The 27,568-nt window shown below is 38.3% G+C and overlaps 1 protein-coding gene and 1 long non-coding RNA gene across 4 annotated transcripts in view; one reads left to right on the forward strand and one right to left on the reverse strand.

Moving 5' to 3' along the window:
* Nucleotides 1-27,568, reverse strand: part of LOC113600674 (uncharacterized) — a 261,381-nt gene that overhangs the window by 41,182 nt on the left and 192,631 nt on the right. The gene's annotated exons all lie outside the window — the stretch shown is intronic.
* FABP12 (fatty acid binding protein 12) lies at nt 6,908-14,229 on the forward strand. 3 transcript variants are annotated; one of them, XM_053208605.1, is made up of 6 exons: nt 6,908-7,041; nt 8,423-8,591; nt 9,314-9,401; nt 11,183-11,355; nt 12,184-12,285; nt 13,887-14,229. In XM_053208605.1, the coding sequence occupies exons 3-6, from the start codon at nt 9,329-9,331 to the stop codon at nt 13,959-13,961; spliced, it is 423 nt and encodes a 140-aa protein (XP_053064580.1). In that variant the 5' UTR covers nt 6,908-7,041; nt 8,423-8,591; nt 9,314-9,328; the 3' UTR covers nt 13,962-14,229. The 3 variants fall into 3 exon arrangements, with proteins under 3 accessions (XP_053064580.1, XP_053064579.1, XP_053064578.1); XM_053208604.1 differs by having other exon boundaries at nt 8,423-8,576; XM_053208603.1 differs by having other exon boundaries at nt 8,423-8,587; nt 13,887-14,226.

Raw genomic sequence — 27,568 nt, forward strand, 5'->3', positions numbered from 1 at the left:
CCCAGGCACAGAGTTAGGGATCAAAGGCAAGACTCCTGTCTCTTAGGAAGAAAATGTCTCACAAACACAAGATAGGGTGCTTACTTTTTTTGAAGGTGTTACTATGTAAGGACTGAGCCCTAAAGAGGGACACATAAGCTAAGCCATCTGAATTTTGTTGACAATTTAGCCTGGGGTCTTAAAAATAAGTTTTGCTTAATCAAAACTGGTGTATGTCTCAAGCCTAGACAAGATTGACCTGATGCTAAATCTCAGGCTTGTTGTAAAGATCAAGCTTGTGGTAAAATTTTCAAATTTTATTGGACATTAAACAATTCACCTAAGGATATCTTGAAAAAATGTAGGTTCTGATTCAGCAGATTTGGTGTGGGTTCTGATAATCTTCATTACTAACAAACTTTCAGGTGATTCAGGTGTGCTGCTATGTGGCCAGTACTTTATTTTTGTTTTTTTTTTAATTTATTTTTACATTAAAATTTTTTTTGCAATAATTTTAGATTTACAGAGAAGTTGCAGATATAGTACAGAGAGTTCCTATATACCATTCATCCAACTCCCCCTAATATTAACATCTTATATTATGGTATACCTTTGTCAAAATAAAGAAATGAAAGTTGTTATGATATGGCCACTAAACCGTAGACTGCTCAGACTTCTCCAGTGCTTCCACTGATGTCTTTTTTTCTGTTCTAGGATCCAAGTCAGGATCTCATTGCATTGAGCCATCTTGTCTCCTTAGTTTCCTCCAATCTGCAACGGTTTCAAACCTTTGTTTGTTTTTCCTTGTTATTCAAACCTTGTGATTTTGAAGAATGTCCCTCAATCTTGTCTTCACATGTCTCTTGCTTTCTCATGATTAGATTTGGGTTATGGGTGTTTAGAAAGAAACCCACAGAGATGAATTGTCTTCTCACTGGGTCATGTCAGGGGGCACATGACGTCAGTATGACTTAACTTGGTTAAGATATCAAGTATGATCTTAAAACTTGGTGTCCACCAAACTTCTAAAATCACTCTTTCTTCCATTCCATACTCTATTCTTTGGAAGTAAGTGTAAGTGCGGGCCATGGTTCTCAAACTCAAGCACACACGAGAATCACCTGTAAGGCTTGTTAAAACACAGGTTACTAGGCTCTTTTCCCAGAGTATCTGATTCAGCAAGCCTTGCGTGGAGGGAGTACAAGAATTTGCATTTCTAACCAGTTTCCAAATGATGGTGATATTGCTGGTTCAGGAATCATACTTTGAGAACTAATGGTCTAGTGCCTTTGCCCTTCCTTACTGAGCCTTAGAAGTAGAATCACCTGGGAGACATTCTAAAAATCCATATTGCAGGTCTGGTTCTTGGCAATTCTGATTGAGAAATCTAGGGTGCCGACACGAGTTGGCAGTTTTACAAATGCAAGTCAAGCTTGGGAACCACTGGAGTTAATGCTACTTTATAAGAATGTGGTGAATGTGTAACTGTGGTGGCCTCAGGACAATGCTAAGGCAGCAGGTGGTGTTCAAACAGCTGTAACTGTGGGAAAAGAAGGGCAGGAGAGCCTGGGAACCCAGCAGGATCTGAATCACAGGCCCTCAGCCTGCCTGGCTTTGACCTTGCAGTCTTACTCATCCCTCTAGGAAATCTTTCTGTTATTTTGATTGGTCTGAAGCACATGATTGCTCAGAAGCAGACAGCACTCAACCCTAAGACCAGCCTAAAGTTAGCAATCTGCTGAAATTCTGAAACAGAATAAAGCATAACAGGGTGCTATTTACCAGCATCAAATAATTTATTTTATCATCAAAATCTTAAATCCTTCAGTATTCACCTAAAAGAAATTGTGTGATTCTAAAGAATAATGGTAGGGGAAGAGGAGAGGATATCAAGCTAGAGGAACAAAGGAAGTGTTTTTCTTACATGAACTTCTGAAAAAAAATTAATTTACATAATTTTATTATATAATTATACTATTATTTATCCATTATAATTCAGCCTTTTATTATATTATCATAATTATTACTGTTATTATTATGTATAAAAGTCACCTCTATCCTTGGTAAATATGATAACTTTTAAGTGACCAAGAAAAAGAATCCAGTGAAATAGAGACAATTCTTAATAAGTTGAAATGTTATTTTACATAATGAAATAAACTCCTTCTTTTAAACATAGAAAGGCCTAAGATTTTTTAAAATGAGTTTCTTCATTTAGTAGTTTTGTAGAGCTGCCATAAAAAATGATCACAACTTGGTAGCTTAAAGTGACAGAAATTTATGATTTATTATTATTTATTAGTATCTTATAGTGTTGAAGGCCAGAGGTATGAAATGAAGGTGTTGGCAGCCTTCTGGAGGCTCTGAAGAAGAATCCATTCCATGCTTTTCTCTTAAGTGGCCGCTGGCTGAACTTGGTATTTATTCCTTGGCTTATGGCTGCCCTCCAGTTTCTGTCCTGGTCAGTCTGCTCATGGCCTTTTCTTCTGTCTCTGTGTTTCAAATCTCTCTCTCCTTCCCTATGTGTCATTGGATTCAGGGCACACCCTAAATCCATTAGGGCACACCCTAAATCCAAAATGATCTCATTTTGAGATCCTTAATTCAATTACATCTGCAAAGACCCTATTTTCAAACAAGGCCATGTTCATAAGTGCCAGGGGTTAGAACTTGGACATATCTTTGGGGGGGGGACACCATTCAACCCACTATGCTTCCTAGTGGAAAATATTAAAGAAGTGCATGAAGAACATCGGTATGGAGCACATGCCACGAGATTGCTTGCTTGGGTGTCCGTGTGCCTCAGCCAGTCACGCAGTCCCAGCTTGCTGTTTGCTGTTCACCTCCAGGTGCTCGTGTGAACAGTGGAGGTATTGCAGACACGTGCTGAGCCTCACAGATGGCCAAGTTGCCAGCCTTTCCCCATTGTCCTTGACTCGCACACACAGAGCAGGTGGCCAAGAAGAGCTGTGCTCTTCCCAAGTACATGAACACCCTACAAAGTCCAACCAATATGAGAAGAGAAGCAACTCTTTAGATCACTGTTTTCTGTTTATCACTACACCTAAAGTTTTGTAGTGGATTTCCCCTATTTCCAATACATTTCCTTTAAAAAGTCATTACAGATATTTTTCTTACAGCATGGTTTTAATCTAAGTGCATTAGAACTGCATGCAAACCCTGAAAGCTTAACATTACCAAGGCCACTAAAAGGGTGGGAGAGTCACAGCTGCTTGTGAAGAAAGCTTTGGAGTTTAACAGGACCATTAGGGGTGCCTGGGTGGCTCAGGCAGTTGAGCGTCCTACTTCAGTCAGGTCGTGATCTCACGGTTCCTGGGTTCAAGCCCCATATTGGGGCTTTGTGCTGACAGTGCACAGCCTGCTTCAGATTCTCTGTCTCCCTCTCTCTCTCCCTCCCCCGTGCATTCTCTCTCTCTCTCTCTCTCTCTCTCTCTCAAATAAATAAACATTTTTACAAAAAGTGAAAACAGGACCATTAGACAACTGGAGGTTAGACTCAGGAAAAGGCAGACAGCAGGACAGCTCTTTTACCCTGTTTCTTTCCTAGTCAATTTAATGCTTGTGTCTTTCTGCCTTGCAACACTCGCAGCAACTTTTAAAATATTTCATCTATATTTGACTGATAACAATCTCTCTCTCATATCACTTTTATGAAATGCCAGAGCTTACTTAGCTTCTTAAATTACATTTTCTGTTGGACTTATCCATGACATAATTATAAAAATGTCTCTTCTTGATGAGAAAGCTATGGACAAAAAATGTTATCCACCACTTTTGTGTCCCAAGCAAAGGAGGCCTAACAACAACAGTTGTTATGATCTTGAGTTTTATTTTTATTTATTTTTTTTAATTTTTTTAACGTTTATTTATTTTTGAGACAGAGAGAGACAGAGCATGAATGGGGAAGGGGCAGAGAGAGAGGGAGACACAGAATCGGAAGCAGGCTCCAGGCTCTGAGCCATCAGCCCAGAGCCCGACGCGGGGCTCGAACTCACAGACCGTGAGATCGTGACCTGAGCTGAAGTCGGATGCTTAACCGACTGAGCCACCCAGGCGCCCCATGATCTTGAGTTTTAAATAATCAAACTTGAGACTCTAAAGTGGGGGCTGGCAAACATTGTTCTGTAAAGGGCCAGAGAATAAACATTTTAGGCTTTGTGGGCCATGTGGTATCTGTCTCAACTACTCAGCTCTGCTACTGCAGCACAAAAACAGCCTTAGATAATATTCAAAGGAGTAAGTGTGATTGTGTTCCAATAACACTTTATCTACAGGTAGTGGCTGGAATTAGTACATAGATCAGAGTTTGCTGACCTCTGGTCTAAAATATCAACTAGTTCTCTATGTTTCTACTATACAGATATATATCCATATGGAAATACTGGGGAATTTAGCACAATTTCAGATTCTCTCTCATAATGTTGGAAACATTTTGGAAGTCTCTTTCATTCTCCGTTATATACCAGAGACTAGCATGGGGGTCTTGTGTTTAGTTTATTTATCAAATGTTTATTCAATGAATAGCAAATGAGTAAGGCCTGGGTTTTCCTAGCATGTCAATCTCTGCATAGTGCCCACTAGGACTTGTCCAGCTCTATTACACTTCAAATTATTTAGCTGAAGTAATGAAAGTTCAATATGTCAAAACACTGGAGACCCTTGTATGGTGAGGCTCTCCTCTTTTTCTGTAGGAAAGTTACAAGATCTTTACTTCTGTTACGCATCAATATAGCCACATTACCTTTCTATAGAAAGAGAACAGAGATCTATATCTATCATCTATCAACTCTCTCTCTCTCTCTCCCTATCTCTCTCTCTCTTCTATTTCTATCAGTTGGTTCATTGATAGCAATGGCAATGATGAGACTCTGAAGCAACAAGGGGCAGGTGACAGCACTTTATTGCCAGAAGCCAGGGGGTTTCTATTATCATAGCAATAGGCAAAATTGAAGGGCAGCCAAGGGGGCTTGACCTGGAGGGAGATGTGGAGATGATTAATGGAACCTTGTGTCTCTAAAGGCAAAATAGATGAATAGCCAATTAGGGTGCTGCTTAATACATCAACAAAAAGAAGGCATATGAATAACAGATGGAGGGTGGTTGCCTCAATAGAAAGTCTTTATCTTTTTGCCCAGATCCTCGAATTTAGCAAGTTTGTAGACCCTGAAACCAATAGCTAAAGAGGTGGCCAAGTCCACAGGAGGAAGACTTTGAAATGCCACGGCAAAAACATACAGTGTTAGTTTCCCCCATTTTCCTCAAAGGAGACCTAAGATATTTACTTGAGAAAATACACACTGTGGAAAGAGGACTATCCAAATATTCTGAGGGTATTCTGTCTGAATTAACATTGATTTATAGGGTTTCGAAACATCATGGTACAGTGGAGGCATTGAGGGGCCAGGATCTGAAATAAACAGAATCCTGCCTAAATCTGGCTCTCAAAGGCTCAGGAGGTTTGTAGACCCATCCAGGGGTCAAGTCCCTGGTCCCCAAACATATGATTGGAATTGACACATTTGGCTGTTGAAGGAAACCCACCTTGAATTCATTCAAACCAAATGAGATCTATCATAGTGGAGAAGGTGAAGTGGAAGCTTCTGAAACTGTACCTCTACAGTCCCATTCCCTCTATCTCCCATTCCCTTGCCAGTCCTGGATAAGATGGTGAATCAAACACCACTGTATTTGGTGGTGATGATGGGGGGTGTGTGGCAGAAATTAACGCTACTCTAAATGATCTTAAGAATGAAGCGGGAGGTGGTCCATATCATAGCTCCATTTAATTCACCAGTCTGACCTTTGCAGAAACCAAATGAATCTCGGAGAATCTCGGAGGCTACTGCAAACTCAAATAATAACCCCAATTATGGCTACTATGCTAGATGTGTTATCTTCGCTGGTGCAGATTAATATGGCCTCGGGTATACTGTATGACATTCTTTTCGATCCCAATCAGGAAAGATCAGAGAAAGGAACAGAAACTGTTTGTATTTACATGGAACAATATACATTTACAGGTTTGTTTGGGGCCTACGTTAACTTCTGTTGTTATAATATGATCAGATGAGATCTGAGCCGTCTGGACGTCCTACACATCCTGTTGATAAGGTGAATGAGCAAGAACGGCTAGCACTCGGAGACATTGGTAAGACATATGTGTTACAGTGTATAGGGGTTTAATTTGATGGCAACTGAGTGAACTTCCACCGTTGTAAAGTGTTTAGGGATCCAGCTGGGTCAGGCCAAGTGAGGATAACTCTTCCAAAAGACAAATTGCTGCATCTTGCCTTTGTACCAGAAAGAAGGAAACAAAATTCCTTTGGCTTCTGGTGCAACATATTCCACATCTAGGAATGTGCTCCAGCTCATATATTGAGTGATAGGAATAGCTCCCTGCTTTGAATGAGAACTGGAGCAGAAAGTCAGAATTGCAGTACAAGCAGCCCTGCTCCTTGGATCGTATGATCTGGCAAACCCTAAGCCAGCAGAGGATTAGTGATGAGAAAGTATGCAGTGTGGCATCACAAAACAGATCTCTGGGGTTTTGGAGCAAGACCATGCCGTCTGCAACAGAAACTTATATGCTTTATTTTTTTTTCTTTTGGGGGGGGGCGCAAAAGCCAGGGGAGGGGCAGAGTGAGAGAGAGAATCTCAAGCAGGCTCTACACTTAGGGCGGAGCCCCACGTGGACTTGATCTCATGACTGTGAGATCATGCCCTGATCTGAAATCAAGAGTCCGATGCTTAACCAACTGAGCCACCCAGGCGCTCTGAAACTTACAAGCTTTTTGAAAAGAGTCCCTGTGTGTCATGTGTGTCACCTGTGTTCCGGTGTGTCACTGGAGCCTAGCAGAGGCAGAATTCTTGATTGTAAGAAACCAAGTAACCATGTGTCTGGAACTGTCCATTATGAGCTAGGTTCTGTCAGACCCACAGAGTCATAGACTCAGGCAGGCCCAGCAACATTCCAAAACAAGATTGAAATTGTGGGATCAAGGCTAAGCAAGACCAGAAGATATGAGTTAACTGCATGAGCAGGTGACTCAGATCCTCATATCACCCACCACAGGTGTACCAGCACCCGTCCCTCAGATCATTCCTACACTATGTGGGGGCTCATCTAACCAGCTTACGGAATAGGAAGAGCTTGAACATGTTTTATGGGCAGGTCGGCTTACTGTGTGGATGGAAACCAAAACGGGCAGTGGTTTAATTACACTCAGAGTGGGAGGGGACTTGAAAATAGTGGTGAGGAAAAATGGTCCCAATGGACAAAGCTCAGAGTGGTGTGCCTGTTACTCATTCTGTGTGGATGGAGCAGTGGCCTGAGGTGAGAATGAAGACATACTCATGAGTAGAGGGGATAGTTTAATGGGTTGGTTGCAGGTCTGGAAGGACAAGGACTGAAAAATTGAAGCATCAAGGAATGTGGATGTATTTAAGGGAACGGGCATAAGGTGTAAAGGTTTTTGACTCGCATATTAATGGACACCAGAAAGCATCTCTCACAGAATAGGCAGAGAACAACCAAGTAGACACATGACCAGGCTAATGCGTCTTAGCTGTCTTGGAATTGGCATGATGAGCACATGAACAGAGAACCACAGGGGCAGAGACAGAGGCCATGCATGGACTCTATTTACTGACACTTTTCTGAAAGTCTAACCTGCCAGCAATAGAGACCTTTACTGAGCTCCCAATATGAGCTCCCAATCATCAAGGAGATGATTTCCAATAGGTGATTTTCCTTGTGTTAGAGGATCAGTGTGCATCAGACTCATGAAACAACACATTTGACATTTTCTTTAAAAAAATCCTAGGAATTTTAATAACTTCAGTGCTTAATTTTAGTATCTTTAGTACCTTCAATGGTAAGTCATTTCCTGGCCTTGGTCTCATGCTATTCAACTGAGTGGGGATAAATATAAATTGTACACATTAATGTAAAAAAAATTATAATAGTAAGCTTCCTAACACAGGGAAGGAAAACAAACTATGGTATCTTTTTCAACCATCGTTGGGACATTAAATTAATGGTGTATGCAAAATTGCTTAGCTTATATTAGGTATATAATACTGGGTGCTCCATAAATGTTAGTTGAGTAATTATCAGTAAGACCATTGACCTGGGTAAGTGCTTTAACAGATATTTATAGATATTAGATATTTAATATTTTAATTGGAATTGTTATAAAATGCTATTCTCCTTTTCTGTCTTAAAAAATTTTATAATTGCACTTTTTCTTACTAATTCTGTGTTAGGATATGGACATCAAGCATTGCCTAGAATTAATAATGGTGTTCTCAGGGCTGATGGCATGTGTAAGGCTGTGCTTGTCTTTTAACCTTTGGAGTCTCCTCTTCTCTAGTTGGTGTATTTGCTATTATATCCCTTATCCTCTGTTCCGATTCCTTACAGATATCAGAGGACATCAGAGTGTTTCAGTCAAGACTGAAAGGAGTAAAACCTAGCCTAAATTAAGGGGGATTTACTAAGAAGATATTTGTGTTCTCATGGCAATGATGACTCTCTAAGCTCATGGAAAATTGAACTGGCATCTGGAAAAGCATCAGTAACAAGGCTGTGTGTGTGTGTGTGTGTGTGTGTGTGAACACAATCTCTTTCTTTCCTTTTTTTCTATGTTCCATTCTCTTGCTCAATATGTTCATGGCTTAAAATGATTGTTCTAGCCCTCACTAAATTTAACTTTTTAGTTCAAATGTCAAATACCATCTATGAAGTCTTTCTGGTTTTTAGTTCAAAATATCAAGGGATGAGAATGTGATAAGATCTCCAAACAGCTGATAAATGGGCTTATTCTATTTTTTAAATATAATTTATTGACAAATTGGTTACCATACAGCACCCAGTGCTCATCCCAACAAGTGAAACGGGCTTATTCTAGATCATCCTTTGTCAGAGAAAGAGAGACAAAGACCTGCGGTAGAGGGATTCTATGGTGTAAACATAGCTGCCTAGTTCCACCCCTTACGCACTGGTTTATGTGTGTTTGGGGCAGTTCCTAGGGAAGAAACTAGAATTTGTAAACCTATTTTTAATCCTAAATTAGAGATGGAAAATTATATCTGGTCCTGCCAAAAATTGTTTTCATTTTCATCTTGACCAGTTTACATTTGAGAGAGCTTTCCTGCTTTGTATTGTATTCAGGAAAGATAACAAGGACTAGAGTTCCTAATATTTTCCCCTGACTTTTCTGTGCTACCCACCAAAATTGTATGAAAAACAAGTTCTAACACTATTTCAGGGAAAAACAACATACTCATCCTAATGATGTTATTTTTCCTTAAGATCAACTTAGACAGAATGGTTGATCAGCTCCAAGGAACATGGAAATCCATTTCTTGTGAAAATTTTGAAGAATATATGAAAGAGCTGGGTGAGCCGTTTTTACTTTTATATTGTAGCCAGGAAAAATGGGAGACTTGATAACACAGACACTAGCTTTGTATGATATCAGATTAATCTTGGGCCCCTCCCTCCAATAGAAATATAAAAGCAATCACATAGAAACAATCGGCATTGGTTCAGAACCTAGATGCAGTTCTATGCAACATTAGTTTATAATCGGCAGAATCCTGTCCTCACGTAATTTACCATGGATTTACACAGATAAAACATACACGTGCCATATGCTAAATGGCAAATTATTTGCATAAATAATTTAAAGCAAACGGTCATAATTATTTTTAAAAATGATCATTTCGCAAGCATTTGCTCCAAATCTTTAGAGGATCTTCAGAATAGATCTTGTTTTCTAGTTTCAGGTGGCTGCTGGCCCTCCTTAGTGTCCGGCCACCATTGTCACATTGTCTTCTTCTCTTCTAGAGTCTAACATCTCTTTTCCTTTTCTTATAAGGAAAGTTTCTTACAATGAAATTGTGATTATCTTTAGGGTCCACATGGATGATCCAAGATAAACTCCCGATTTTGAGATCCTTGAGTTAACCATATCCACAAAGTCCCCTTTAGCACATAAAGTGATGCACAGGTTCCAGGGATTAGGGTGTGAATATCTTCGGGAATAATTATCTAATATATCACAACTTGTTGTGTTTCACATTGTGGGTTCATGAGGCATATTATGGTGTTTCTATGAAGTATTATGTAACAATAACAAAAATTTATACCTATATGGACTGACACAGAAAATCTCCAAGATATAGAGATAGGGGGAAAAAGTAAGTGGAATAATAATTAATATTTTATTTTAATTTATATTATTTTTATTTTATTTATTTTATTTTTTATTTATATTTATTTATTTATATATTTATATTTATATTTATATAATATAATTTATATAAAAAATATATATTTATATAATATATAATATATTATTTATTTATATATTATATAATATATAATATATAAATATTATATATAATATATAAATTTATTATTTATATAATATATTTATATAAATATATAAATATTTATATATATAATATAATATATATAATATAATATATATAATATATAATATATAATATATAATATATAATATATAATATATATAATATATATTTATATATATAAATTATATTAATTATATAAATATAATATATAAATATATATTTATATAAATATTTATTTATTTAATATTTATTTAATTTATATTAAAAAAAATCCTATATATAGTGGCGGTGGTTGTATAACATTTACTTAATGCCACTTAACTGTACACTTTAAAATGGTGAAAATGGTAAATTTTATATGTATTTTAGCATAATACAAAATATGTAATAGAAGAAAACAGACTCTATATATGTGTACATATAAGAATGTAAGTGAAGAGATAAAGATGTTGAATAATTCATGCCAAAGGATTTTGTCTGTATAAATGAGTACATTTTAAAATAGGGAGATGGTTCATAGCTTTAATCAAATTTTCGAAGAGGTTCTTCATGAACCAACAAGACAGTAACTACAGGACTAAAGAAAAATGACGACCACCAGCCAAAACTAGAGACTAATTTCATCCTGCAAAATATAATCTATTTTAACTTATAACAGTGCTACTTGCTTCAGATACTTGAATTCATGCAGCATTTAATCTATTTAACTCACAAACCTAGTTAGTAAAGAATTATACAGCTAAAATGAGTTTCCAAAGCCAGTAACGGATTTAACCATAGTGTCCTTTTATCTGATTCCTAGGAATAGGAAGAGCCAGAAGGAAACTTGGCTGTCTGGCAAAACCCACTGTGACCATCAGTACACAGGAAGGTCTGATCACTATAAAAACCAGAAGCATCTTTAAAAATAATGAGATCTCCTTTAAACTGGGAGAAGAGTTTGAGGAAAATACACCAGGTGGCCATAAAACCAAGGTGAGGGCTTCAACACTCTTAGATAAATTTCATAAGAATGCTAATTCAAAATCATTCTAAGTAAATCACGAATGATAGCAAACACATCTAAAGTCTGTATTAGATCAACTTGGGCTAAAATCTAGGTCTAAGGATCTTAAATTTTAATATGCATACAAATCTCCTGTGATGTTTATGAAAAATGCCTCCTTGTAGGTCCCATCCTCACAGGCTCTGATATCTGGTGTAGGCACCTGAAAACTGTATTTCTAACAATTCTGATGCAGATGCTTAGCTGACCTATTTTGAGAATTATTTCCTTAGATTCTTCTCCCAGAAACAAAGTTCTGCCTTTCTACTTTGTAGCAGTTTCCTACCAAGCATAAAGTCACAATGAATAAAATGTGTATTAGCAAGTATAGGTGAGGTTATGCCACAGTGACAGATTAAGCACAGGCCCTCATGACTTAACACAATGGGAATTGCTTTCTAATTTATAGTACATATTCACCATTGTTGTGGGGTTGAAGAAACTTCTGTGTGTGTGGTGGTGAGGGGACAGGAAACAGGGTATCTACCCCTCTTATTTCTCAGGGAGAAGAAAGTTTTAATTATTATTCAAGACAATATTATATTTTTATTCTTATAAAACCTCCCCCCACCCCGCCCCGAGAAGAATCAGCCAACAAATTTAGTGTTGGCAAAGTCTTAAAATATAAATGAAACTATAAACACCACTCTAAAACTACCTGAGAGCATCACAAAAGCTGAAAAGAATTTGGTACTTCAAAGAATTTTAGTGTTCACATGTGATGATCTGAACTGAATTTGGTTTTGTCTGTTTTTCAGAGTGTGGTAAACTTAGATAATGACTCTCTGATTCAAGTTCAGGACTGGAATGGCAAAGAGACCACCATAAAGAGAAAGGTGGTGGATGGGAAAATGGTGGTGGTGAGTGAGCTGTTTGTCATTATTTTTTTCACCATCTGTATATTTTTCACCTCTATATAAAATCACTCAGATGTCTTGTTCTAAAATAATGGAAGTAAATGTGATTTTTCTTTTTCTCTTGCTTTATAAGAATGCGGGAAAACATTGGCAGATAAATGTATGATCATAAATCGTATAAAATGTGCATGGATTGAGGAACTAAAAAAACTAAAGAACATAAAAAAATGTGTTGCCTACTTCTTTGACTTGTCATAAACCAAAGCAAGCATGCATTTGTGCAATAAAGATTTCAGCAGGGATTTCGAGTTGTTGTTAATCCTTCACTCCATACCAGGATTAATTTCTCACTGTTTTCCAGTTCAACACCAAACACGTGGAAAGGAAATTTAAACTAATGCAAAGCTTAAGTGGTATCGACTTGGTGTATGGATGAGTTGACACAATTAAAAACTAACATTTCTGTGGTTGTTGTGTCTGCATGTTTTCACATATTATTTACCCACTCCTCACAATAATCCTGTGAGGTAAGACTTGTTAGTCCATTTACCAGGTGAGAAAACTGAGATTCAGTCACTGACTTAACCTAAGGATATTCAGCTAGAAAAACATGGTGGTGCTGGGATTAAAACCCAGGTTGGCTTCATTCCCAAGTATACTTTTTTAAGTCCACCCTTCTCTCTCTGAGGATGGCTTCTCAGTTCATCTTTCTCCCTACACAGTGGAGGGATATATGCCAATGATTCTTCTTCCCAAACTGCCAATTCCACAAAAATGAATAAAAAAGCCATTTTGGACATAATATCAAATAGTTCTAAGGGAATATGTAAGAATTGTGTGGAGGTAAAAAACAAACAAACAAACAAACAAACAACCTATCTTCATTTCTTCACATAAGGATATTTTTTCTTTCCAAAATGAAGAGTACATTTTCCTTACAAAGTAGTAAGTAGAGGACTAAGGATACTTGATTTTATTGCTCCTTATAATGGCATAATCACCAAACAGATGGGTTTTTAGTTCATTAGGAAGAATGTTAGATTCAGAATCTAAAATGTACATTTCCATCTCTGCCATTCAGCACTTACTTGACTTTGGATGAGTCATTTATCTTTTCCAAATTCAGTTCACTTGTCTTAAAAAAATGTAGAAATGTCTTCATGGTTTTTTTGAGAGAATTAAATGCCATTATGTATACATTAGTGCTCTAAAAACCATAAAATACTACATCAATGTAACAATGTCATTATTTGAAAATGTAGGGTTATGTGAAATAGCAAAAATGCTTCAATGTAGGCATTTAAAATGTTTGAATAAAGACTGAAGTTTCTATAGTATATGTATTGTTTATATATATATACACATACATTACATATTTACAATATATATGTATATACCGCACATACCCTATTTAATATATGATTTGTCATCCCCCCCCCACACACACATACACACACACACGTGGCAAAATCAGCTAACAGTTGGTATCTATTGTTCTCTATGTAGATCTCTTTTCAAAACTCCTATGGATAGTACTTAGTTTGCATGGTTCTAAAAGTCAGTTTCACCAACAATACTGATGCATCTCATCCTTTGTCTTCTAGGAAAGTGCCGTGAACAATGTTATCTGCACTCGGACATATGAGAGAGTACAAACAAACTCAGCCTCCAACTCTTAAGCACTCCCAAATTGTGATACAGACTGCTGAGGCTGTTTAAATAAAACTCCAAAGTAAAATGTTATGACTGCTAATACGAGAGAGCCTACGCACAAACGTTGGCAATTTTGGTTTCCCAGCTTTGTATACCTGTATTCTATGGTACTTTGGTATTGGCAGCTATAGGAAATCAGAGTGATATTCAGGGCTGCTATAATATAATCAAAGTCACTTCATATTGATTTTTTTTTCTCATTTGACATACTATGTTAACCCTTTAAATTCAACATGCCTGCCCTAATAGGGAAAATAATATTAATTTACTAAAAAAAACCTTTTTATAGGGGCTGGAGATACATCAGAAAACAAAACACAAATATCTATGCCCTGTTAGAGTTTACAATCAAGTTGCATTGGAGGCTGTTTGGGATGATTCAGATTTCAGATTTAACTTATTATAGTATATAATGATTTGTATTTAGAAAGAATTTTGTCCTAAATGCTCAGGATTTTTTCTTTCATAATTGTGTGTTTGTTGGTTGATCAGTACAGACATTTCAATTTGTGCACAGTTCTTAACATATGTACTGATAATCTAAAAAATCATGTAGTTGTGATTCTTTTCTAAAAGTTGTTCTATGATGTCCAGCTTAAAATTTGGAGGCAAATTTTCTTTGACAGTATATCAGGTACCCATATCTTCAAGGCTGATGTGCTGTTACGTTGTTAAATGCCATCAATTAACAATTTAATAGTATATACACTACATACTCATATTTTCAATCTTGCACAGCACATTAACAAAGTTACTAGGAAAACTGGATTACCACAACCAAGATGTTACAGAGTATACAAAATTCTCACAGGGAGAACCAAGATCAAAGAGTGGTCTTTTTTAGGAAACAATTCTACCAAAAACAGCATCGGAATAGAAGTACTTTAAAATGTTCAATACATGTCATTTGCCAAGAGTGGAAGTTTGGCTTGTTCTTTGCCAATTTTTATGCCTTTTATTTCTCTTTATTTTCTGATTTCTGAGGCTAGGCCTTCTAGTACTATGTTGAACAACTGTGGTGAGAGTGGGCATCTCTGTTGTGTTCCTGACCTTAGAGGGAAAGCTCTTAGTTTTTCCTCATTGAGGATGGTATTAGCTGTGGGCCTTTCACATATGGCCTTTATGTTGTTGACGTATGTTCCTTCTATTCCCTACTTTCTTGAGGGTTTTTGCCAAGAAATGATGCTGTATTTTGTCAAATGCTTTTTCTGCATCTATTGAGAGGACCATATGGTTCTTATCCTTTCTTTTATTAATGTCGTGTATCACATTCATTGGTTTCATTCTTGGCAGATGACAGGATACTGTACGTGTAAAACCTGAAAGACTCCACCAAAAAACTGCTGGAACTGACAGGTGAATTCAGCAAAGTTGCAGGATATAAAAGCAATGTACAGAAATCGGTTGCATATCACGATAATGGAGCAACAGAAAGAGAAACCAAGGAATTGATCTCATTTACAATTGCACCCAAACCCCTAAGATACCTAGTAATAAACCTAACCAAAGAGGTAAAGAATCTGTATGCTGAAAAATATAGAAACTTATGAAAGAAATTGAAGAAGACACAAAGAAATGGAAAAACATTCCATGCTTATGGATTAGAAGAACAAATATTGCTAAAGCTATCTGCACATTCAATGCAACACCTATCAAAATAACACCAGCATTCTTTACAGAGCTAGAACAAACAATTTTAAAATTTGTATGGAAGAAGAAAAGACCCCAAATATCCAAGGTAATGTTGAAAAAGAAAACCAAAGCTTGAGGAATCACAATTCCAGACTTCAAGCTGTATTACAAAACTATAATCATCAAGACAGTATGGTGCTGGTACAAAATCAGATACATTGATCAATGGAACAGAATAGAGAACCCAGAAATGGAGCCACAAATGTAGGGCCAACTAATTTTTGACAAAGCAGAAAAGAGTATCTAATGGAAGAAAAGATAGTCTTTTCAGCAAACGGTGATGGGAAAACTGGACAGCTACATGCAGAAGAATGAAACTGGACCACTTTCTTAACCATACACAAAAATAAATTCAAAATGGATGAAAGACGTAAATGTGAGACAAAAATCCCATCAAAATCCTAGAGGAGAAAATAGGCAGCAACCTCTTTGATCAAGGCCAAGCAACTTATTAGACATGTCTCCAGAGGCAAAGGAAATAAAAGCAAAACGAACTATTGAGACCTCATCAAGATAAAAAGCTTCTGCACTGCAAAGGAAACAGTCAACAAAACTAAAAAGCAGTTTGACGGAATGAGAGAAGATACTTGCAAATGACATACTGGATAAAGTGTTAGTATCCAAAATGTATAAAAAGTTATCAAACTCAACACCCCCCAAAACCAAATAATCCAGTAAAGGAATGGGGAGAAGCCATGAATAGACACTTCTCCAAAGAAGACATCCAGATGGCTAATAGACACATGAAAAGGTGTCCAACATCACTCATCATCAGAGAAAGACAAATCCAAACCATAGTGAGATACCACCTCATACCTGTCAGAATGGTTAAAATTAACAACTCAGGAAATAACAGATGTTGGGGAGGATATGGAGAAAGGGGAACTCTTTTACACTGTTGGTGGGAATGCAAACTGGTGCAGCTGCTCTAGAAAACAGAGTGGAGGTTCCTCAAAAAATTAAAAATAGAACTACCTATGACCCAGCAATGGCACTACTATGTATTTATTTAAAGGATATAAAAATGTTGATTTAAAGGGGCACATGTCCCCCAATGCTTATAGCAGCACTATCAACAATAGCCAAACTATGGAAAAAGCCCAAATGTCCATCAGTTGATGAGTGGATAAAGAAGATGTGATATGTATATATATACACAATGGAATATTACTTGATCAAAAAAGAATGAAATTTTGCCATGTGTAACAACATGGATGGAACTAGAATGTATTATGCTAAGCAAAATAAGTCAGTCAGAGAAAGACAAATATCATATAATTTCACTCACATGTGGAACTTCAGAAACACAACAGATAAACATAGGGGGAGGGAAAGAAAAATAAGATAAAAACAGAGAGGGAGGCAAAACATAAGAGACTTTTAAATACAGAGGACAAACTGAGGGTTGCTGGAGGGGAGGTGGGTGGGGGTTAAATGGGTGGCTAAAGGGCTAAATAGGTGATGGGCATTAAGGAAGCTCTTGTTGGGATGAGCACTGGGTGTTGTATGTAAGTGATGAATCACTGGGTTCTACTCCTGAACTAATACTACACTGTATATTAACTTACTTGAATTTAAGTAAATAAATTAAAAAAAATGTTCAAGACATGTTAAATGAACAACTGACTCCAAATTGCCATTAAGTATGCTTGGTGTTATAGGATATACGAATTACCCCATCTACAGAATGTTAGGTTGACACCCAAGATATTCAAAGCCTCCCATATTCAATTTCCTACCAGTTTCTGGTTGTACCGAAAAATAAACAACCAGCAAATGATTTCACCTCTTTCAAAAAAGCATTTACACTTAAAAAATGGGATGAGGTGGGATTATCTCTTCCTTAAAAATGTTTCTGGAGCTACTAAAACACTTGCATTTACAAAACAATTGATAATAATATTCCTCTGGATTGCACAAGAAAGGAGACAGGGACCACTGATAACACATGGGATATGACACTAATCAGTCTTGGTCCTTTCTCTCCTGCTTCATCAGAGGCTGGACTCCTTATTTTTAGTTTCTCCATTTTCTGCAGGTACGTCTTCTTTAGTTTCTTGGTTAGCCACTTCAGCCTGTTTCCCTTTGCTCCCCCTTTCCCTTATGTTTGCACTTTTTTCCCTGAAGATTTATCCTTTCCTGGTGTCTTTCTTGGCTTCATTTCCACTTTTGCAGGAGTAGGTTCAGCCAACAACCTCACCCACCTCCTCTTGGGCTCCTCCTTCGCCACCTCTCAGACATCATGTTGGCAGGGCGGGCACGTGCAGGGTTCCTGCCACCTACAGTGCCCCGAAGCTGGGCTGCCTCCTAAATGTCCAGAATTTGTGATTTAATGTCTAGATTATTACACCACCCACTTATATGAACAGAACTCTGTAAAGAGGGGCGCCTAGGGGCTCTGTTGGTTAAGTGTCCAACTCTTGGTTTCAGCACAGGTTATGATCTCATGGTTTCTGAGTTCGAGCCCCGTGTTGGGGTCTGTGCTGTCAGCATGGAGCCTGCTTGGGATTCTCTCTCCCTCTCTTTCTGTCCCTCCTCCACTCATGCCATCCCTGCCTCTCTCAAATCAATAAACTTGAAAAAAAAAAGAACTCTGTAAAGAAAAATTTTGTTATAAACTTCTATGCTAATGTCACTGAGCATTTTCTAACACAACCATTTATTTTGTCAGCCTTTCAGTGTTTTTCAGTTTCATGCACACCCAAGCAATTGTCTAAAATCAGCAGTGTTCAGCAATTTCAAATCAGTTGCATGAGGACTATTGGAAGTACTAAAGTATTTTCCCATCTTACAAGAATTGGTATGTAAGGAACTATTTTCTATCTTGGTTATTTAAAAAATTTTTAAAAAATTTTTTTTTGAGAGAAAGAGAGGCAGAGTACAAGCGGGGAAGGGGTGGAGAGAGAGGGAGACACAGAATCGTAAGCAGGCTCCATGCTCTGAGCTGTCAGCACAGAACCTGGCACTGGGCTTGAACTCAGGCTCTGCGAGATCATGACCTGAGCCGAAGTCAGAGGCTTAACTGACTGAGCCACCCAGGCGCCCCTCTATCTTGGTTACTAATAAAAATTTATACTTAGATCAAACTTATAATTAACAAAATTTCATTGGATTATAGTTAGTTGGCAGTTCCTTTCTTTTTCTTTTTACCTTTCAGCCCCCTTCATCCACTGGGAGAAATGGGTGAAGAAGGTCAAAAGATAAAAAATTCAGTTTTTAATAAACTAGTTGGGACATAGTGTGTCTCACAAGTTATACCTCAGCCGTATATGAAAGAATCATACACAGGCTTGGAAGTAGAGCAGCACCTGACAATCTAATATATTAGCAAACTATTTTTACCGGGAACACTATTAGGTGCCGCCATCACACTAAAAGCCAACATGAAGAAGAATATTCAGTTTTTTTAAAACTTTTTAAAAATGTTTTCATTTATTTTTGAGAGAGAGAGAGAGAGAGTGAGAGCAGGGGAGGGACAGAGAGAGAGAGGGAGGCACAGAATCCGAAGCAGGCTCCAGGCTCCGAGACATCAGCACAGAGCTCGATGCGGGGCTGGAAATCATGAACCGTGAGATCATGGCCTGAACCGAAGTTGGAAGCTTAACCAACTGAGCCACCCAAGTGCCCCAAGAATATTCAGTTTTATTAGCACCAAACCTCCTGTAGTTAGGCCAGGGAGGGATTTTAGAAACTGTGGACCGATCACTGTGTAGATGGGGAAACTTCCATATTATCCTGATGGTTTCAGGAAGAACTGGAACCAGAAGCCATGTTTCCTGAATATTCACCTCACAACTATAACAAAAGCAGAAAGAGGTTCTCAGTGTACGATTATGAATCAAGTATAGCACTACATCAAACAAATGAATAAACAAGATTCCCTTTATCTTAAAACGGTGGCAGGATGCCATAGTTTGGTCCAGGGAATGACACAGAGTTTGTGACCTGTCACTGCTTAATTTGCCTGAATTGATACACAGGGGATCTTGGAGCCCTGGAAGAAGTGAGAGAGTGCTTGTTTATTGTTTGGTGTACTGAAATTCTGACGAAAACAATGGAAAGCATAGAAAAACAATCCTCTGGGCTGCTTTGACTGAACAGACAGGATCACCGGTAGAGGCCAAGGGAGCTCTTTTCCTGCGGCCCCGTGTATGGCTTGGGGATAGGAGCAGCTTGCTATAGCGACCCAGGGGACAGCTTGCTGCACAGAGATGGGAAAGAAGCATTCCCTCCACTGAGATGGACCCCAGCACTGCTGTCATACCTAAAGGGTGGGTGGCTATAGGAGCTTCACAAACAGTGCTCTTGGCTTTGGTATTAGGTTCTTGTGTAACAGAGGTACTCTTGCAGGCAGTACAACCCAGTGCAGGAAGCCTTGTGGTGAAGGATTAACCATCAGATACCAGAAGAACACAGGATATCAATGATGACGCCCTGGAACACCTGGGGCTGGGGGCAGGCACGGGCTGTGTAAGGGGTGGAATTCTCCACAAGCAAGTGCAAGCATAACATTGGGATATTGGTGTTAATATTATATTATCTGTCAACAATTTGATGAAGTCTAGAGACTTTGAGTGCTCAAACCAACCAACAAAACCCATGAAAATGCAACAGCAGCAGGCAAAGATTTTCAGGGAAGATAAGTAAGCCTCATGCCTACCTCTTCCTATCTCCTTTACCTGGTTGAGAACTATTCAAATAAAACATCACTCGCTATGACCATTGGACATGGAGTGTCCCTCAGGTATGGTTCGGCAATCAACATACAACCAACTTGGACAAGACACAGCACTGCGCTGAAGTGATGTTGTAATTCAGGATTTACTGCACATTCACCAGGTACCAGATAACTGCGTGAGAACTGGTGATCGAAGGAGAGCTAAGTCGTGTTCCCTGCCCTTGACCAACTCAAGAGAGAAGAGATATGTGAAAAAAGTATCACACTGGCACATTAATATCAGGAATTTATAAACAGTGTAAAAACCAAATGCTTTCATTTGGACAGAAAGAGCTAATACCACTTTCTTGGTGAATAATTGCCTTGCCCAGGAGAGAAGAAAACTAGCAATGAGGGTGACAGAAGAAACAAGAGTGAGGACAGGAGCCTGGCCCAGGAGGCATGCCTGGGCTCTCCTGCACCCCTTATCAGGACGTCTGTCCTAGGGAGGGTGTACCTCCCTGCTGCAGCCTCCATGCACTTTGCACTCATTCAGTTTGAGTCAGTAGTCACTATTCAGCGAGTGTGGACTTACTCCTAGAGAGGCACAATCTGTTCATCCTAGAATGGCAAAAGTTTGGGTCTTTAAATATCACATTCTTTCATGTAGATTTGGCAAAAGTATTAGAATAGAAATCAGAAAAATGCTCACTACAGAAAGGGGATATTTTAGTTTTATGTAAACAGCAGAGTTAACAATGTTGAATATTTTCTAAGTGGACAGATTTGGAAAAATAATGTTCCATTTGAATAATTCAGCTGACAATAATCTGAGATGAAAAATAAGGTAACAACAATGATAATACACTGGTTTTTGAGTCACTATTGAGTACCAGATACTGTCTAGCACTTTTGATCCATGCTTCATTTTCTGTGAAGTATTTATAAAAGTATACACTAAGACTCAGGGAGGCTGAATTTCCTCAGCTGATCAATACCAGGGTCTGAGTTCAAAACTGGATCTTTGTGACCCCAAGTCCATGATCTTTAACCGTCGAGCCAGAATGCATCTCGGGAAATCAAGATGAAGTTATGAAAGTTTCTTTTAGAGTCTTTCTATGTTATAATAAATGCGATAAATAAATGCATAGTTAATGCCAGTAATCTGAACCCTACCTAAACTCTCATGCCCTAAATGATTATAAAGATTATCTTTTGGAGCTCAAAATTTACGAAGTAGAAAAGAGCCAAACCATGACTTATCTATCACCTGTATGAGACAGGTTTATCAGGATTCTTTTTATTTTTCTTTCTTTCTTTTTTTTTTATGCCTCCAAAGGCCATTCCAGAATGTACATTTCTTCAGTTTCATGAACAGAGAAGGGTGAAAAGAATCTCAGGGTGACCCAGATGGGTAGGCTCAGCTTGGATGAGGAACTCATCTGTAGACCAGCCACTGTGGCCAGGAAGATGGAATAAGAGAAGGAGAGGACATCTTCTATTCAAACCACAGGTTTTTGTGGGAGGTGAAGGGAAAGAGGGGGTAATAGGAGGGTCGGGGAGGTTTTTCAGAAGAGATGGGCTGCTGGGCAGACAAGTCAATGGATACCTATATCTCAGGTGTCACGCTCAATAATTCCCCCACTTCCCAAGGTGTATAAATAGTCATGTCTCTTTTCTTATTTTTTCATATGGTTTCATATTTTACATGAAAAATTTTAATACATTTGGAAATGATTTTGATATAAGTATAAAGTACACATCTAATGTCTTATGCTTTCCAAGTTGATATCTAAATGCCCCAATGAACCATCATGCCATAAGTTATAGAAATAAGACCTGTAGGAATTATACATATTTTCTTCCTTATTTGTATCGTATTTTATATTTGTATGTTATTTATATATTCTGTATATTCACTAGTTCCTTTCCCTCTCTCTGTTTCCCTCATTTTTTCTTTTCAAATTAAACTTAATTATTAAAAGACAAATATTTTTAATAGTACAGGTGATACTATTTTTTGTTTTAGACAAACTTGTTTTTGTGTGTAGAACTTGAATCTTAGATGATGTGATGGCTGGAGCTGCTGCAACCCCTTTGCCACTAAAAGGGGAGAGCCTGGAACTGCTAGACACCATGACCAGACACCAAATTTGCCGGTGCTTTGATCTTGGACTTCCTAGCCTTCAGAACTATGAGTGATAAATTTCTCTTGTTTATAAGTCACTCAGTCTATGGTAGTTTACTATAGCAGTCAGAATGGACTAAGACACCAGGTAGGTTTCTTTTTTGTTGTTGTTTAAACTTTGACTCCCCTTCACCCATTTATCCTATTCTCTGCCCCCGCCTCTGGCAACTGTCAGTCCATCCTCCAGATCTATGAGCTTGTTCAGTTTTTGTTAAGATTATTTATTTATTTCAAGAGAGAGAGAAAGAGAGAGAGAGAGCGAGCAGGGAGGGGCAGAGAGAAAGACAAGGTAAGAATTCGAAACAGGCTCTACACTGTCAGCGTAGAGCCCAATGTAGGGCACGAACCTACGAACCGTGAAATCATGACCTGAGTTGAAGTCAGAAGTTTAACCCACTGACCTACCCAGGCACCCTGGGTTTTTATTTTTATGGTTTATTTGTTTTGTTTTGTTTTTAGATTTCACATATAAGAGAGATTTATAGAAATCAAGGAAATTCTTGCTCAATGCACTAAACAAAAGGAATAAAATCTAAGAATCTGAGACCTGAGAAGTTGGACTAAGAAAAATAGAAGGTTCTAACAAGTTTTAGGTTAGCACTGATAGATGAGAATTCTGTTTCAGAATTAAAGTTGAGAATACCATCATGCATTATGAATTTGGGAAAATTTTCTATTTACACAGTGCAGAGATGTCATGGAAATATGGTTTTGGCACTAGGCAGGGCTCTGAGAATCATAAAATAGAATTTCTCATTTAAGAGACTAGAGAACCGAGGATGAGGAACGTGAAAATGTCTTGTTTGTAGTCTTCCCAAGTTCTGATTGAGCACTGGTGTGTTTTATAGATTTAGTCTTAGTGACTGCCGTGGACCATTCAGAATCCTACAGACAAAATCAAAGGACGACTGAAGTCACAATCCTAGAACTACTTTGACGAGAATTGTTGACGGGATAGGACATTGAATTCAGTGACTATACTTAATCCAGTCCAGCACCAGATGAGAACATGACTCTTGCTGACAGAAAGACTCATTTGAGCCTTATGGCAAAGAGGTATACCTTCCTTATTTTGTGATATGAGCACTTCTTTGCCAAGTTCTGCAATGACGTATTGACTTAATTTTGGTTACCAGCAGTTTCTAAACTTTTTTTTTTTTTAATCAGTGGACCTTTTGCCAAATAAATTGTGTGTAGATGTGTGCAACAGATCAAGGCAGAGCTCTTTTATTTGTGCAGGAAGTCCCAGAACCCCACACATGATTTCATCTACCTTTCCATACTCTCAAGGACACTTTTAGTTCACTCCCTATCTACTGAGATCTACCTTTATGACAGACCCTGTGGAGTTGGGACCAGACCACTGGGAAGGAGGCTTCCAATGGATGCCGGTTTCTCTGATGTGGTACCATGAGGTTGGTTCTGAGAGGGTTGGAAAACTGGAAACTGAAATCAACATCAGCCACTGGAACCTACTGCTGTTGGCAGCCTGAAGAAATATTGCTGGGGCCATGCTGACAGAGACAAAAAAAAATGACATTTGAGTAAATATACGAAAGCAGCTAGGGAATGAGACAGGCATATAAGTAGATCAGTTAGGATTCCAGGCCTGTGGTGATGGTGGCTTGCCCTGGGATGGCATTGGGGATGGCAAGAAGCAGGAGATGGCAAGTAGTAGTAGAATATATTTCTAAGTTAGGGTTAACAGGATTTCCTGATTGAATTTAAAAGGAGATAGTTAAGGATGATTTAAAACTTTTCGGTATTAGATATTAGAAAGATGCATGTCATTAAGTGACATTACATCCAAACTATGCCAAAACAATTGTTCAATTTTATAAGTTTGCTAAAAAACTTAACAGAGTGAGACAGAACTAACCTAAAGTGATCTAAAAGAAGTGGCTAATTTACTTATTTAGAAAACATTAGAGACTTCCCTTTCTGGGCATGATGGCGTAGCAGGGGCCAGATTTACCTCTCACTGAAATAACAACAAATAAAAGGGACTAATTACATGAAGCAATGGTCTTCAAGACACAGGACTTGAAGGAAAAGAACATTGATCCATGGGAGAAAGGAAACACAGAAGGTGAACTTGGCCATTGCCCAGTCATACTCAGAGGGGTACCAACAGCAGCACAGCCACATGCCCTCTCCTCAGAAGTCTGAGTCCCAGCTTCCCAGAAGATTTCCACTAAGTGTTTTTTTTTTTTTATGTTTATTTAGTTTTGAGAGAGAGAGGGTGAGAGAACCAGTGTGGGAGGGGGTGGGGGGGGGATACACGGGGGGGGGGGGGGGATACAGGATCTGAACTGGGCTCTGCCCTGACAGCAGTGAGCCCAATGTGGGGGCTAGAACTCACAAACAGTGAGATCGTGACCTGAGCAGAAGTCAAACAGTTAACTGACTGAGCCACCCAGGCACCCTTGACCAAGTTTTAATGCTAAAGCCCCATCCCTTTCTTTTTGCTCCTGCAGGCACAGGGATAGTAGCTGAGTCCTGCAATTTGCTATCAATCTGATTCTTCTGTACAACTCTTTCAGTTCTCCAATACCAGCTTCAACAATTCCTTACGCTAAAACCTCTCTGTTGTGTGGCTGACTGGTATAGAATTGTTCTTGTTCTGACTGGTATAGAATTCCTACTATGTGTCAAGCTGCATACCAGGTCATTTACATTTAAGCCTTAGAGAAGTTAGTTAATTTCCCCTGAGGTTATGGAAATGCTAATGGTACATCCAGGATCCAAGTGTATCTCATTATAAAGGCTTTGTTTGCTCTCAGTCACTAAGTAACACTATAGTTGGATAAAGGGTTTTGAAAGAAAAGTAAGGCTTTCATCATTACTCCTGGGATTATGGCTAAAGCCAGGATTATTTCTATTTATGTGTTACTTTTTGCTTCAAAAGATACTGAAGACTAGAAGGCTAGAGAAGGGAAGGGAGAGTAATTTGATCTCAGGAAGTCTAGAAAAATTATTTCAATGCCTATAAGAAAGTATTGAAACTTCGCATGTTTTTTGTTTGTTTGTTTGTTTTTGTTTTTGTTCTTTTGTTTTTTTGGTGGGGGTGCTTGTGGTGACCCTTGAATACCAAACACAAGTTTAGCAAATGTGGACCATAGGAACTGTTACATGCAAGTTGTAACATCTTGGATTTGGCAATCTTTAGTTTGTCCATTCCCTTGAGGGAAGTCTAAAATGTGTTTCAAAATAGTAAAGTCTTGGTAGGTCCTGACTTGCAAACATTTGGCTGACTTAGAATAGCTCAGGTAGGCATAATTTTGAATTTCGGTTCCAGTTTCTTTCTTCCCTTGCAATAGTACCTTCCATTTGTTTGTTTAGTTTTTTTGTTTGTTTCCTAGAGAGTTACTATTTCCTATATACATATAGAAGTATAGAGAGTTATCATTTTGTGATACTGACTGGGCTCAACATCTCTTCTCAATTCTCCATTTCCAGAACCTACCTCCGTTCCCACTCGTTCCCACTTCTTAAGGACTGAAGGGGAAAAGCTATGCCCTCTCCAACATTAGAACCTCACATACATGTTCTTAAAGAGCAATGTTATAAAAACTAGAGGGTATGCATCATTGAAATGAGCTTGAATTCATGCCATGTTATATGTGCAGATGAGATAATAAGGGATTTGGGGACTTTGCTTCTAGCATGGTATAGTGACAAGAATTGTACTTACTCTTGAAAAATAAATGACTAAAAAACTGGACAAAGTATATGAAGCAGCTATTTCCAAGAACTGGAGTACAGGAAATATATAATGCCATAATGCCTTAGAGAAGGGAAACACTTGAGGTGACCTCCCACCATTTTTTGTTTTCTGCCTAGGGACACTTCCCTCACTGACGTGCAGAGAGAGAGATCACAAGAAAGGCACACTGGCCTCACTGAGTGGAGGTGAAAGAAATTAGGAGGTAGGGAGTTTGAGATAGTTGGAAGATGTAGGGTAGGGTTCTGGATGGGATCACTCTACAGAAAAAAAAGGAGCTTTAGAAATCTGTACTAAGGGTCCCTTTTATTCTTGGCAAAATCCTTAGCTGCACATGCGTGGAGTGACACTTAAGAGGCCAGGAAAAGAATAGCCAGGGGGCCATAGTCTGAACAATTCAGAATTCATACATGGCAGAGAGTTGTTTAAGCTCTCACCAGCCAGAGTGGAGATTCTTGATACTCAACTAGAGCATTGAGAAGACACCCCAGAAGGGCTCTATCTTGGAGCATGGGCTATACTATCCCTAGGGTAGTGTATACTATGCCCAGTGAGGTTAGATGCACCCTAACAAAGCTCAAAAACAGACTTTGGGAGATCAAGCTGCTCGGCCAGTAACTTAAATTTCTTGTAAGTACTTTTTAAAGGAAGACAAAATGTAGTAAGCACTCAACTGAATTACATTCATAATCTCCATGCAGCCAACTAAGAATTATTGAATATTACAAGAAACAGGAAATGGAATGTATAACCAATGTATAAACAACCAAATAACCAACTAAGAATTATTGAATATTACAAGAAACAGGAAATGGAATGTATAACCTCGATAAACAGCGAGACATGGCAGAGATTAGCAAACATGGACCTTAAGATTATTTAAAACATATAAATATGCTGAAATGCTTAAGGATGCAATGAAACTCTGAGCATAATGAGGAGATAAATGGAAGATAAAACTTCTAGAAATGAAAAATATAGTATCTGAAATAAACATCTGCTGGATAGGATTAAGAACAGATTAGAAACTGCAGAAGAAAAGATGAGTTAACTTGAAGACATAACAATAGACTCTAGACTGAAGCACAGACAGAAACAAAGACTGGAAACTGCTTTTGGCTAGAGAACTCCCTTGTCCATGTTTAAACACCTCCCAGGAGGAAGGGGTAGCCACAACCCAATGACTGTTTGATGTGGGGTACAGTCATCCCAGGATGGGGTCATAGCTGTGAGCGTTTAGAAGCCTATAATCCTGGCAGCTAGGGAAGGGGGATACAGACCTTAGTCTTGAAAAAGGGATAAGAAACTATAC

The sequence above is a fragment of the Acinonyx jubatus genome, chromosome F2 (assembly GCF_027475565.1).
Source record: "Acinonyx jubatus isolate Ajub_Pintada_27869175 chromosome F2, VMU_Ajub_asm_v1.0, whole genome shotgun sequence".
Taxonomy (NCBI): domain Eukaryota; kingdom Metazoa; phylum Chordata; class Mammalia; order Carnivora; family Felidae; genus Acinonyx; species Acinonyx jubatus.